Source organism: Molothrus ater, chromosome 3 (assembly GCF_012460135.2).
Source record: "Molothrus ater isolate BHLD 08-10-18 breed brown headed cowbird chromosome 3, BPBGC_Mater_1.1, whole genome shotgun sequence".
Lineage (NCBI taxonomy): Eukaryota > Metazoa > Chordata > Aves > Passeriformes > Icteridae > Molothrus > Molothrus ater.
This window is the reverse complement of record NC_050480.2, coordinates 82,320,408-82,332,984: the sequence shown is the minus strand read 5'-3', so window position 1 is coordinate 82,332,984 and position 12,577 is coordinate 82,320,408. Positions and strand designations below refer to the sequence as shown.

The 12,577-nt window shown below is 37.2% G+C and overlaps 1 protein-coding gene across 18 annotated transcripts in view; it reads right to left on the bottom strand.

Moving 5' to 3' along the window:
• Positions 1-12,577, bottom strand: part of MYT1L (myelin transcription factor 1 like) — a 300,262-nt gene that overhangs the window by 23,592 nt on the left and 264,093 nt on the right. For all 18 annotated transcript variants that reach the window (XM_036379337.2, XM_054514146.1, XM_036379326.2 and 15 more), the window contains 3 exons: positions 9,868-9,930; positions 5,087-5,170; positions 3,542-3,763 (listed from right to left, as the gene is read on the bottom strand). In XM_036379337.2, coding sequence (XP_036235230.1) covers positions 3,542-3,763; positions 5,087-5,170; positions 9,868-9,930 — 369 coding nt within the window. The remainder of the gene's footprint in view (positions 1-3,541; positions 3,764-5,086; positions 5,171-9,867; positions 9,931-12,577) is intronic.

Below are 12,577 nucleotides of genomic sequence, written 5' to 3'. Positions count from 1 at the left end.
CACTTAATCCTATGCTTCAAAGCCCTCCTGATAACTCTCTGTTTCTATTCTTTTCTAATGCAAACTCCTTGACAAAATAAAACTATTCACAGACATTTCTGTGAACAGGCAATGAAATGTTAAAAACCAGAAACTTTTGTTGGAACCTTTGGATCCAACTTGGTTGGATCGTGGAGTAGGATTCAAAATTCACTGAAATTTCTGACTTTTTTCATTGGCTACTTAATTCTGCTTCTTAAGTGTGAATGTAGGAATATGTATACATTTAAATTCCAGACTACATACCAGTTGGAGAAGGTCTTTATTGATTTACCAGCCCTTGTGGATCATCTCTAGTATCCATTGATACCAGTGCAATGATATCATGTGTACAATGTCAACAGCAGTTCTAAGAAATCTTTACCTGAAAAACATCTTTCCTAATATTTATTTGATAAATTCAACAGCTGGCATCATTTTCACAAGCCAGTCTGCTGTTCATTTCCAGAGAGTATTACAGTTGTTTTAATAACAGCATATTAACAGCTATCTACAAATGGCAAAATATAAAATTCTTGGAGAAGACATAAAGGACAACTACACATGAAATGAATGCATATATATGCTCAGAGAAGTCTTCCAATATAAAAATATTTCCACTGGGGAGGAAAAAAATCCTAACAGGACTAAAGCAAGGTGTACTGGCAAAAACAAAGACATTAACTCCTCCTTCCTGAGGAGCTTCTACTGTCTCAGGTAAAGGCCACAGCCCTACTTTCTCCCTATGCATGATAAAACCAGCTCTACCTGCAAAAGAATGTCCATAAATCTGGTCTCACTGGCATACAATTGCTTCTCTTCAGAAGGTGAGAATTTGAGATTTACAGCCATGGCTGTTCAGCAAAATGCTATTAGCAGTAGAAGATGAGACCACAGTCTGTTAGAATGAAGAACTTCACCTGAAGTGAGGGAATATTTCATCCTTATGCAAGAAAATTGAGAGTCTATGATTTATGTGGGATTGAGCTCCAGATTATGACACCTGGGTTTAAACACCTGCAGGTTTTGACTAAGCTGTGTCAAAGCTGCCACGGAGCTCTGGGGCCCATTCCTTTAACAAGACCAGCACCCCTGTAGATCCCCTGCCAAGTACATTCAGCTCTCAGCTGTCATAATCAAAGAAGGGAGTGTATCACAAGTCTTCAGTCATTTTGGCCCAACCCACTACAGCTATACTGCATGCCCTAAGAACACTTCAAAAGGCATAAGGTACAAACTGTTGTAGGCAGGGGAAAACACTCCCTTTCGACACATTCAGTGACATTTATGGTACAACTGATTAAAGACTGGTGTCCACTGAAGTGGACCGCTCTCCAGGATCCATTGATCCTGAAGTGGAGTAAATGCATCCTACAGCTTGTACAAGCAGATTCTTAAGGTAGGTGAACTGTTCTGATGTTCAATCCTACATTCAGAGTTTGATTCAGTTGTCCATATACAGGCATGAAACGCTATTTGAGAAAATACATCTCTGAGGCTGATAAATATTACACTGGACCTACCTTTCTGAGCAGCAGCTGGAGGCCACATAAGTAACCCAAAGACATCTAAAATGGCTCCATGTGCTTTTATTTGTGTGAGCAAATGAACCAACCACTTTTAACAGCCTTAAGAATTATACAAGAACTAGTAATATTTTAAAAATAACATGGCTTGTTATTAATATTACCACTGCATATGGAAGCTTCAAGAAGTTGTTCAGTTTGCTTACAACTTAGAATACTGGCCCTTTGTTACATCAAGACAATTATGTAGAATCAATCAACTTCATCAGTCTTTTTAAGCAACCTTTCACCTTGTGGTACTCTTCTCTAACAGTGGATCTTTTTGCCCAAAAACTGATCAAATAAAGTAAGCCATTTACAAGTCTCTGTTTCTACTTAACATAGTGGTACTAAAAACCAGACATTAGCTTTGTAGCTAAATGTCATATTTAGGTTACTGTATTAGGTTTTTTTTTTCATTAAAGCATTCCTTAAAAAAAATCTCTAGCCACAATTTGCCCTTTAAATTGTTTAACTTAGTATCAGTACATTTCTTTTAGAAGTTAGTTATTCTTGCAAGAATTTTCTTCTTGAAACCATAATTACTATGTGAATACTCCTTGCAAGCAATCTCCTAGTAATTATATTGTACGTTTTAACTAAAGGTAAAATAATTTCAAAATTTTAATGACAGATGTCTCTGAGTTAAATGTTACACTATAATGAATAAAGTCAAACTGAAACAGAAACACTAATACTGGTATTTTACCAAAATTCAGAAACTTAAAGCCACATGTGGTATCTGCATAAATGGTCAGTTTTGCATCTCTTGCTTCCTAAAGCCTCTGGGAGCTGCAGTCTGTGTAATACATTTGGCTCCTCAGGTAACACCTCAGGTCAGGGACCAGAATCCCTTCATGGTAGATACCACAAAAGACTGAGTAGAAAAACAACTCCCAGCCTGAACAATAAATAGGAACTATGTGCACAAAGTCTGGAGAGGTTGAAGTAAGGATAAGGCTTCTGAGTGAAGCTGTAAAGGATCGTCAAAGAAAGAATCAAAGGAAATAGTTACAGGCAAGAGAAGGAAGAAGCACACTTTTCACCTCTGTATCTAGAACTGACTACAAAACAAGATCAAATTGGTTTAGCTAACTAAAGGGTACAGAAGTTCACCTGAGGTCTGCCTGGAGAGGGTGACAAATTAGGGACATCAACTTGACATATTTGAAGTAATAGAGTTCTATATTAGCGATTATATAATAGGAAATTTGCTCTGACATTATAGTCATTTTCAGGCCTAGATTCCCAGCCAGAGCTCAAAAAAATCCTTGTTTCTTCATAATCTAATATCTAAAATGGCAGCAGGTTTTATCCCTAATAGACTGGCCACTTTCTCCTCCTTTTAAAAGCTATGAAAAATTTTATCATTGAAGCTCTCGTATTTTTGCCAAGTTTATGAAAAATCAAGCTTTGTATTTCTTTTGTCAAATATTTACATTCCATTTGTTTTAAATAATGTTCTGTATTCTACATATATTGTTTTCAACAAACATGTTAATTACCAAATGAATAAAAGAACTTTGATTTTATGGAGCTCTTTCCTAATATTCTTCAGTTCCATGCTCTGATGTTTGAGAATCAAGAATGTGTTTGACATCTCTGAAAATAAGGTGGACTCCAATATGTCTTACAATGTCTACCCCAAGGTAATTTTAATTAAATAAAATTACCCCAAGTCCATAAATATACAATAAAGCAATAGGAATTTACAGTTATTCTCATGCATGATTTTTCCCCTAGAATTTTCTATATATTATGGATTCAAGTGCAGGTCTGTATCTGCATACAAAAACTTGCCTGTCTGGGTTTCCAGTTACCAACAAATACACGCAGATTATTTTTTGATGTAATAATGAAACTCAAAAGGAACACAGAAATGCCATGACAAAAAGCTATATTTTAAATCTGATTTAAATAATAAACAGAAGTGAAAAACATAAGTCATAGTTACTCACCTACGATGAGTAAGAAAACTACCACTGACATGTCCTGAGCCATCACATCCTGGTGTTGGACATGACATTCCTTCCGTCTTCACTGACTTCCAGGAGAACTGTGAGCCATTCAGGTACCCATCCTTTTGCCTTTTGGCAGCAAGAGGACACCCTGATGCACTGCGATGGGACGCGTATTTTCCAGTTATATGACCCTGGCCATCACAGCCAGGAACTGGACATCTGTATAGCAGATAGATGAGAGAAACTTTATTGTCTTGCCATTATATACCTGGTAGCCTTTACAACAAAGTCAAAATAAACCTGACATGAAAAGGAAAGAGTAATCCCACACTGTGGTCACAAAAGTAGTCAAGATACCCTGTAGTGTGTAAAATTACAATCAGAACTTTACAATTGGAAGAAAAAAAAGTTCTCTGATAAATTCTAAGAAGGGTAGCCAGTAAATGCAGTCACAGCTGTTGACATAATGCAACTGTAACAAAAGGATTGAGACATGTATTTGGATTGCAGGTGTTTATCACGGTAAATATCACAGGGGAATTGAAATATTTGCTACTGAGCTCTGACCAGCAGCAAAGTTGTTCAGAAAACCCTTGCAAGCATAAAATACTACTTAGTACAATCATTGGTACATTTTATTTATAGGTATGGAACCCAAAGAAGACTTGTCTGAAGTCATGAAAGTGTCATTCATACACAGTTATGATGAATCAGAGCACCTCATTAGAAATGCTGAGCTCCTTTAACCACTCTTTGAATAGGGGTGATGATATGGAACTATGTGCTATAGCCCAGAGACCAATGAAGGCAGTTCTGTATTTATCTGATGGTTTTTCTTACTTGGGAATCTCCCCATACATTTGCTCAATATACTGCTCTGTATAGTCTGTATACTAAAAACCAAATAATCAAGGTTAGAAGGAAAAGTTAGAATCTTCAAAGTGAAACATTTAAAGAAAATTATGGTTGTTTTTTTTTTCAATGTGTTGCTACGTTGCACACGTCTAAACTAAAGGCCAATTCACTGTTTGTGAACTAAAATATTCCTGCAATTTTCTGCTGAGGATCTGGTCCTGAATGGTCCAAGCAGTCATTAATCCACCAAGTACAGTGGCCACTGATAATCAGAGTGCCTTGCAAGAAGAAACCAAGACCTACAGGAAGGCATTTGTTTCTTTTGCAAACTGCATGAACAATCAGATTGGTTGCAGCAGGCTCATATAAACACTCAATCCTCTATTCCCATAACTACCTTTATTTAGCATGTATGGTTCGCCTGTAGTATGCAAACAGATTATTAATTTCCAGATTATTCTTTTGAAAGTGAAGGATTTAAAACTATTTCTAAATTACAGATGATTGTATCCTTGGCTAATGCTGTATCCTTTGCTGAAACAATCAGCACAGAAACTAGATTTGCTCATAGGAATAAATGTGGTCTTCTGCCCTTGGATAACTATTATACAATAACTTTTATGTCTTAAAAAACACTGAAGATATATAAGACCTATACAAAGGCCCTTTGACAATATTTGTTCTCACCTAATTGGCTCTTGGTCTTCTTTGTCTTCCTTACTTTGTGCTATCCTGATTCCACTTTTCTTTGCTCGTGGACAGCCTGAAAGACTGTGTAAAAGAAAACATTTTAAAATGCAATTTCTCATTCTTGGGTACACTTTACAGGAATACACTTTCTATCCAAGAAACTGGCAAAACAGGCAATCCTGTCCAGTTTGCACAGTCAAAGCTCAGGTGGTTAAATAAGGAGAGCTGCAGCAGCCACACGAGGGGGGATCCGTGCACGTGGGTGTGTGATGCAGGACAGGACTGCCCGTGCTGTGCACACCACACACACAGGAACTCCCCCAGGAGTCAGGGAAGGCAGCTCTTAAACCCTCTGCCTAATAATTCCTTCAGCTGACTCAGCAGCAGCAGTGCCACCTTTAATAGGAACAGAAGCCAGTGTTTCAGGGCTGAGAGACATTATGTCCCCTATGTCTGAGAGGGATGGAAGAATAGAAAAAACAGGAGTATCTCTTTGTTGGACTAAAGATTTCTCTCAGGACCGCGTTAGTAACATTATCAAACCTTCCCAAACATCACATAACAATTCTATAGACCGATTGAATAAAAACATGACAGAGCCCAGAGCTTTCAATGCCTTCCAGAGAAGGGTTTCAAGAGCTCAGAATTCACCCAGACAAAAAGACTTGGTAGAGACAAAGTTATATGTTACATTTAACTAAAAACTGAGAATGTTGTTTTCAACTACACAAGCTCATCTTCCCTTTGCATATGAAGAATTATTATAGAAAACACTTAGTACACTTGACAATGACCGTAACAGATTTATAAAGATTTTCTTAGATTGCTGATATCTGAGGATACAAGTATGTCTATCAAAACAATCATGCCTGGTCCTCTATTTAAATGTTATTTCCATCTTAACTATCCACATTATAAAGAAATCCACCAGTATAACACCTTCAAGTGTTGACGCAAAAGAGAAACAAGTGTCACCAAAGAAAAAATTTCCTAGAGAAATAAACAAAATAGAAGATTAAATTTTTGTTTTCAGCACGAGGAAAGGTATACATGAGTGTTGTATAGTAGGTCCTGTCTTTGCAAAGAAGAGAAGAGTGGTAACGAAAATAAGAATGGTAACAAAATTTTCAGTTATTTTGTCTTGTCAAAACCAGTGAGGACGGAGGGGAAGGAGCAGAGAAAAAGGTCATGCAATCACAGACAGAAGTCTGTGTTAGAAAATGAAGAATAGACAAAACCAGAGTTTACATGCTGCAAAGTCATAAATAAGTCAATTAAAGAAAGAGAGGAGTGCTGGCATAGGATATTGGACATAGTACATTATATAGAAACTTTTAGTGACATGTCATGGCTACATCTATAGTGTTAATAGAAGGGACCTTGAACTGTTGCTTTGACTCAAGACCAGAAAGTTCACATTTTTACAGCTAAGCTCTCTATCTCTGTAAAGCATATATTTGTAAATAATGATCTGGAACCACACTGAGTCCCATATCATATCTTAGAATTGCCTGTGAGACCTTTAGTGGCCCAGGGTCAGTGCCGTACCAGGGGACATGTCAGCATTAATGGAATAGGCATCTGCACTCTGATATGTGGACCTGTGCTCTCATCCCACTTAATTTTCCATTTTAAATGTAACTGACCATTTTCCTTTTCAAAGCAAACTGCTGTTTATTCCAGCTTGCATAGCAGACACCAAAGTACCATAGTTCTTTGTGTAAAAACTCAATCTGAGAAAGTCTGTGCCGATTAAGAACAGTTTTCTTCAAAAATAATAATGTCTGTAAGAAAGAAGTAGGAGGAAGAGAGTCTGAGGGATTCAGAATAAGAGCAAGCTGGCTCTGGGGCAGGGGAACTGTTCAGAAACAGGCTGGCTCACTGCCTGACACACAACCTGGCCTGCAGAAAGTGAAGGGGAGTGGGTGGGTGTTAAAGATACCTCTCCTTTATCTCTGAGAGTAGTTGTACTCACTGGGTGAGAATAACCAGAATTTGCATCTGAAAACTAAACAGTTAATAGGAATTCCTCAGAAAGCAGTATTATTTTGGTAGGTGTACAGATGGGTATGCTTGTAGATGATATTTTCATAACAAAATCTGAACAAAGAATTTCTGCCTTGACTAATGATTTAAAGCTTTCTACATATTAAGTCAATTTAATTATCACCTACTCACTGGTATTTTGGTGTATCATATCTCTCTAAAAGAACTTCCTAATCTATTTCTATTTATTAGAAAATTCTAAGACCTTTCAGGTCCTCTAAACAGACATTTCCAACAGACAGTTTCTGAGGCTGTCATTATTTCACTTTTCCTCTGACAGTGGATCCATCGAGAAAACATATGTCAAGCCTGTGCTTTAATTTTTTAATTCTGTAACAACCAAAGCTATTACAAGATAAGAATATTACTTTATTTTTCTATGACTTTAATTCCTTATATATGAAGAAAAAAGACAAATAGGGGAATTCAATAGCAGTGCACAGTGCTATAACTTCTTGCATAAATTGAAGGGCTGTGTAGAACTGCAGAGTTATGGCAGAGTTAAATCTGCCTCACTTATGCTTGCTGTTCAGCAGCCATTTTAAATACCAGTGATAACCTCAGCAGCCATTTAGGAGAGAAGTCTGTCATTCCTTTCCTTCTGAAACTGACAGGGTTGTAATTGATGGTGTCAAATACAAACAAAAATGCTAACTCAGATGCAGGCAGAGCTAAATGCTAATTTTCAGTCTGGGAATTAGAAAGCCCAACTGACAACATGCTGTGGGGTCTTCCATCCTTAACCAGCTCCAGATTTAGGCTGCTGGTTTGCTGCCCTTTGAAAGCATTCATTTTGCCAGCCTTCCCACCTCAGAAATGGCCTTGACAGATATCATGATCTGAACAGGGTAAGGTTGGCTCTGTGTAAATGTGACAGGTCTCCTGAGGACATCTGTGGATTTAAGCAAAGAAAATGTTACTTCACTGACTACATGTCAGTGTTTCTGTGCCTGCAGGCAGCTGAAGACATAGGGTTGCCAGAGGCCTTTTTGGAAGAGAAATTAAGGAGTTATGTGGCCAATGTAGACATGGTGGCATTTCAAAAGACTGCATGTGTTAATTCCCAATAGACTGAGAAAATTCCAGATATGTTTGTTTTGTAGAAAAACTTTTTATATCTTTATATGTACTTGATTATGCTACACAATCAAATGAAAACTTGGTCCAGCAGTCATCTGCAAAAATACAAGAATGTAAGAATTTTCAGACAAAAGCAGGTAACACCATTCAGCTCAAGGTCCAGTCCTTTAGTGGCCAGGAGACAACATACAAGGAAAAGGTTTAAAAACTGAATTAACATTTAGTCATTCTCCCCTACCAACCTTGCCAGCTTTTAAGTTTCTTGTTAGTAACACTTTTCTTCTGCATCTTCACTCTCCCACCTGCTTCTGGTTAAATAGATGATCAAACACATAAACAGCTTCCCTGAAGTTGGGGTAGAGGTATAACAGGCATAATGCTGGTAGAATGGTAGCTGATAAATTTACATGTAGTTAAATGTAGTTCTAAATTTGACCTTCAATTTCTCTGAAAGCGTGATTGAATCTGCATCATGTGAGTGCTTTTAAAATACTTATCTCTTCTCCTTTATAATGTTATTTTTTACTTTTGATGTTTAACACTGCATTACAGAAATTGATATTGCAATCTTTCATTTTCACAGCATGTAAAATATGGCATGCTCTCAATCTCTTATTTTTTTTTTGTTTTGACTTTGAACTCTTTGCTGCTTTTGGTGGGAAAACATTTAAACTGCGAACTTGTGTATTGACTTGCTATAGCCAATTGTAAAACTACAGGGACTTGGTGAAGAAAGCAAATATCCAGACTCAACAGTACTAGTCTGTGTGGGAGTAAAGAGTCTTTACTAGCACGAGAGAGGTAGACTACACTATTATTCACTATTATTCTTTGATTAAACAGTGGACAGATGTTTACAAATATGGCACAGATCTCCTCTACTGATTTAATTCTCAAATAACCACAGGGGAATTGCTAATTGCACAGCATTTACACCATTACCTCTACAGTGTAATTGATCAATATCCTAATTAGTGAATGAGAAGCATTCTTTGACCCTTAGTGAAGTTATAGTTAAGTCAGCTTTCATCCATAAATTTCTTTTTCTGTTCTTCTGGCTTGGTGTAGTACGAAGTATTGCAATTTAAGAACAAGCCAAACTTTTTTCTGAAATGTACTAACAAGACTGGTGCATATTAGATGAAAGAGGTACTTTTTCCCTCTGATGAAAGCTCATAAGGCTTCATCTGGGAGAGGTAGTAAAGAACAGGAACCAATTTTTTATTTCAAGGAATATGGAGTGAGTCTGGAAGAGACTGACACAAACATTCAGGAAATACAATTTGTGAGAAAAAGATGCAGGAATAGATTTCAGTCCAAACTGTGGAGAGTTAAGTTGTTCTGAATGTAAAGCAACAGAAACATGAATGTTGAATTGCTTCCTCAGGCTACTAGAGAAGACAGAGAAACTGAATTTATTTTGTATAAAGATTTTGCTAGATATTAGCAAAAATATTCCTACCTATTTGGGTAATGAGTCATCCTGAAGCTGAGAAATGTTATTCATTAGTGGTTAATATGAGTTAGACCAACGTGTATCTGTGCAGCGCTCAATCCTACTTCAGTATTCCGAGAGTGAAGCTAGGTCAGTTGAGGCACCTTCTAGCCCTGCAGTCATATGATTTAAATAACAAAACCTTGTCTTTACATACCTTCGATGAGAAGCATAATTTCCAGTTATATGCCCAGAGCCATCACACCCAGGAGTGGGACACCTAGAATAACAATGGAAGAGACACCCAGCAGTTACTGACAGGAAAGATATAACTCCCCATTTAAAAATATTAGTTGGCTTATCCTTGTTTCCGCAGGTGCCAGCCTTTGGGACCCCTACCCACTGCTAAACCTGAGCTTAATTCTACACCAGGGACAAACAGAGTTTTTCATTCATAAAATGCTTTTGTTTGATACTCCTGTTGCCCACTCCAATGCTTCCTGGATATCTCAAGTACTGGCAGATTAGTCGAGATTTCCCAGCAATCCAATATCCCTACATCATGAGGAATGAGTAGGGTAGACAGCAAATGCACTATCCCCGTGGTGTATGCTTAGGTAGTGGCTAACATTGCAGTGAGTAATTTTCTTTTCCACTGGACCTATTGCTCTAATCCCACTGCATAGTGTCATGAGAGTGCACCATGAAGAGACCCCTTCACCTCTCCATGAAGCAAAGGAAATGCCTAAGACAGGGAAGTAAAGCTGGCCTCTTGCAGAGAGATGGTGACCCACCTAAACAGTGCCAAAAACCAAGCTACAGCACCAGACAGAAGTGGTACAGCCCTCAGTGGAATTTCTAATAGTTGAACGACATTAGAGCCATCAAAGAAAATGGATGGATTTTTCCACGTTGCAGAGATGATTGCGATCATCACAGAAAAAGCTATATTATAATGCTAAGTAAAATCATTAGCTGCTATTTGAGCTGCCATACTAAATCACAGAAAAGACAAAGAATTAATTTATATGCATTTTACTGAACAGACAAATGCTACATGAATTCCAAAAAGTCACTTTTCTTGAGCCTGAGTTTTGAATTTTAGCCATGCTATTTAAAGCGATATTTGGAGAAAGCATTCAAATTCAAAAAAGCTTGCTCACAAATTCAGATGTTGCATTCTAAAACATCAGACTTCCATAACGTTGAATTTTTCCACTATTTGAATCAGGACTTCATGCAGACTTTGGCTTCCACCCTTTAGTTAACATGTGCTTTCCTCAAAGTTGGTCCATACTGGTAAGCTTTTGTTTCTCAAGGTTTCTACAGACACTTGAACTTTTTTTAAAATCAGTAATTAGGCAACCCAGAGGTCAGTGCTATGGAGTTGTCATGTTCCATTAAGCTGAATTTCAGCTGCTTTAAGCTAGTAAGCATTGCCTACTTCTGAAGGAGCTCAGCAGGGCCAAACTTCAAACATGATTATTGCTACCTTGAAAGACATAAATTAAACTGGAATGTATTCAATGAAGTTCCCATATAATCTTCATCCAGACCAGTTCAGTTATTCTATAGGAAGCATCAAAATATGGTAGAAGTTCTCAGATGTGAGCTGGTAAAGCTTATAGGGTTCCCTACAACACTGAAGTTCCTCTTCTCCATCCCAAACAGGCTGTGCACTTTGGACAAGAAATCTAAACAACATGCTTAGTGTCAATTCTCCTTCTCTCTTGCTTTGTCTTTGCACAGAACCAAATAGGGTCCTGTGGTCTTGCATGAAAGGTGTATTAACATGGCTCTTAAAGACCAACACACAGGCTGACATCATCAAACATCAATCTTTCTGCTTATAGAAAGATAAAGTCCATAATTTCTGCATAGATCCTCCTGATACCAATTAGGTAAAACTACAATCCTTGATAAAGAAGTCATAATTCAGTCTGTATGCCTCTTACCCTATATTTGTTGTTGTGGCTGCACATGGCTAAGATAAACTTTTGGTTATTTCTTTAAAAGTAAGTGGTCAGGGCATCAAATGTGAATGCTCTTATAATTTGAATAGTCTATATCTATATATGTTCTCATTTTTTATTTTTAGACAAATGTTTTAAGATCTACAGAGAGCCAACTCTTGCTTCATGTGTTTTGGTTTTTTTTTTATGTTAGGTAGCTTCAGTGGTCTCCAATGCCCATTTCCATCAAGACTAGCTGCATCACTGAAGCCTGACTAAAGCCTCTAAGATGCTGAATCGTAAGACATGGGGATAAGAATTAATTAAAGGAATTGACTATATTTTGGCTCTATGTGTTCATGGCATTCAAATCAATAAAGGAGAACTCAGAGCCATGGGACTATTCCTCTGCAGTCTGGGGTACTATAAGGATTTCTTCTTAATTTGAAGCCACCGTTTTCCTCTCCAGAATTTCTGTTCTTTTGAGGATAAGCTATTAGCAAAAGTGAACAATGTTTTTTTCTCATCTTTTCCAAGACTTTCTGTCATAGGCAACATGATTAATTGTGTTTTAACAGAAAGGGTTTATAAGAAACACCAGTATATTCCATCTGTCTTAAAATAAGACCATTGCACCTCAACCATTGGGACAGTCTCACACAATTTAAAAGCTATCTTATTTTTCTGTAATTTAAAAAAATAAGCAATTTTTTAAGCAATTTTTTTCAGAAGCTAAAGAAGAAATCATCCTGCTGTAAATTGAATTGCATATCTTCAGAAATGGCTTTGAACAGTTCAAATCAGTTTAAAAATGTGCTTTTGATTAAACCAGATGAGATCTTTATGTTGGCAAGGATTTCAGAATGACCTTTCAAACTTTGATTTTGACACTATTTGTTTTCAAATCTCATAAATTTATATTTACCTTCATGTAACAGATGAAATGAGAGTTTAGTGTAGTTGGTAAGAACACTT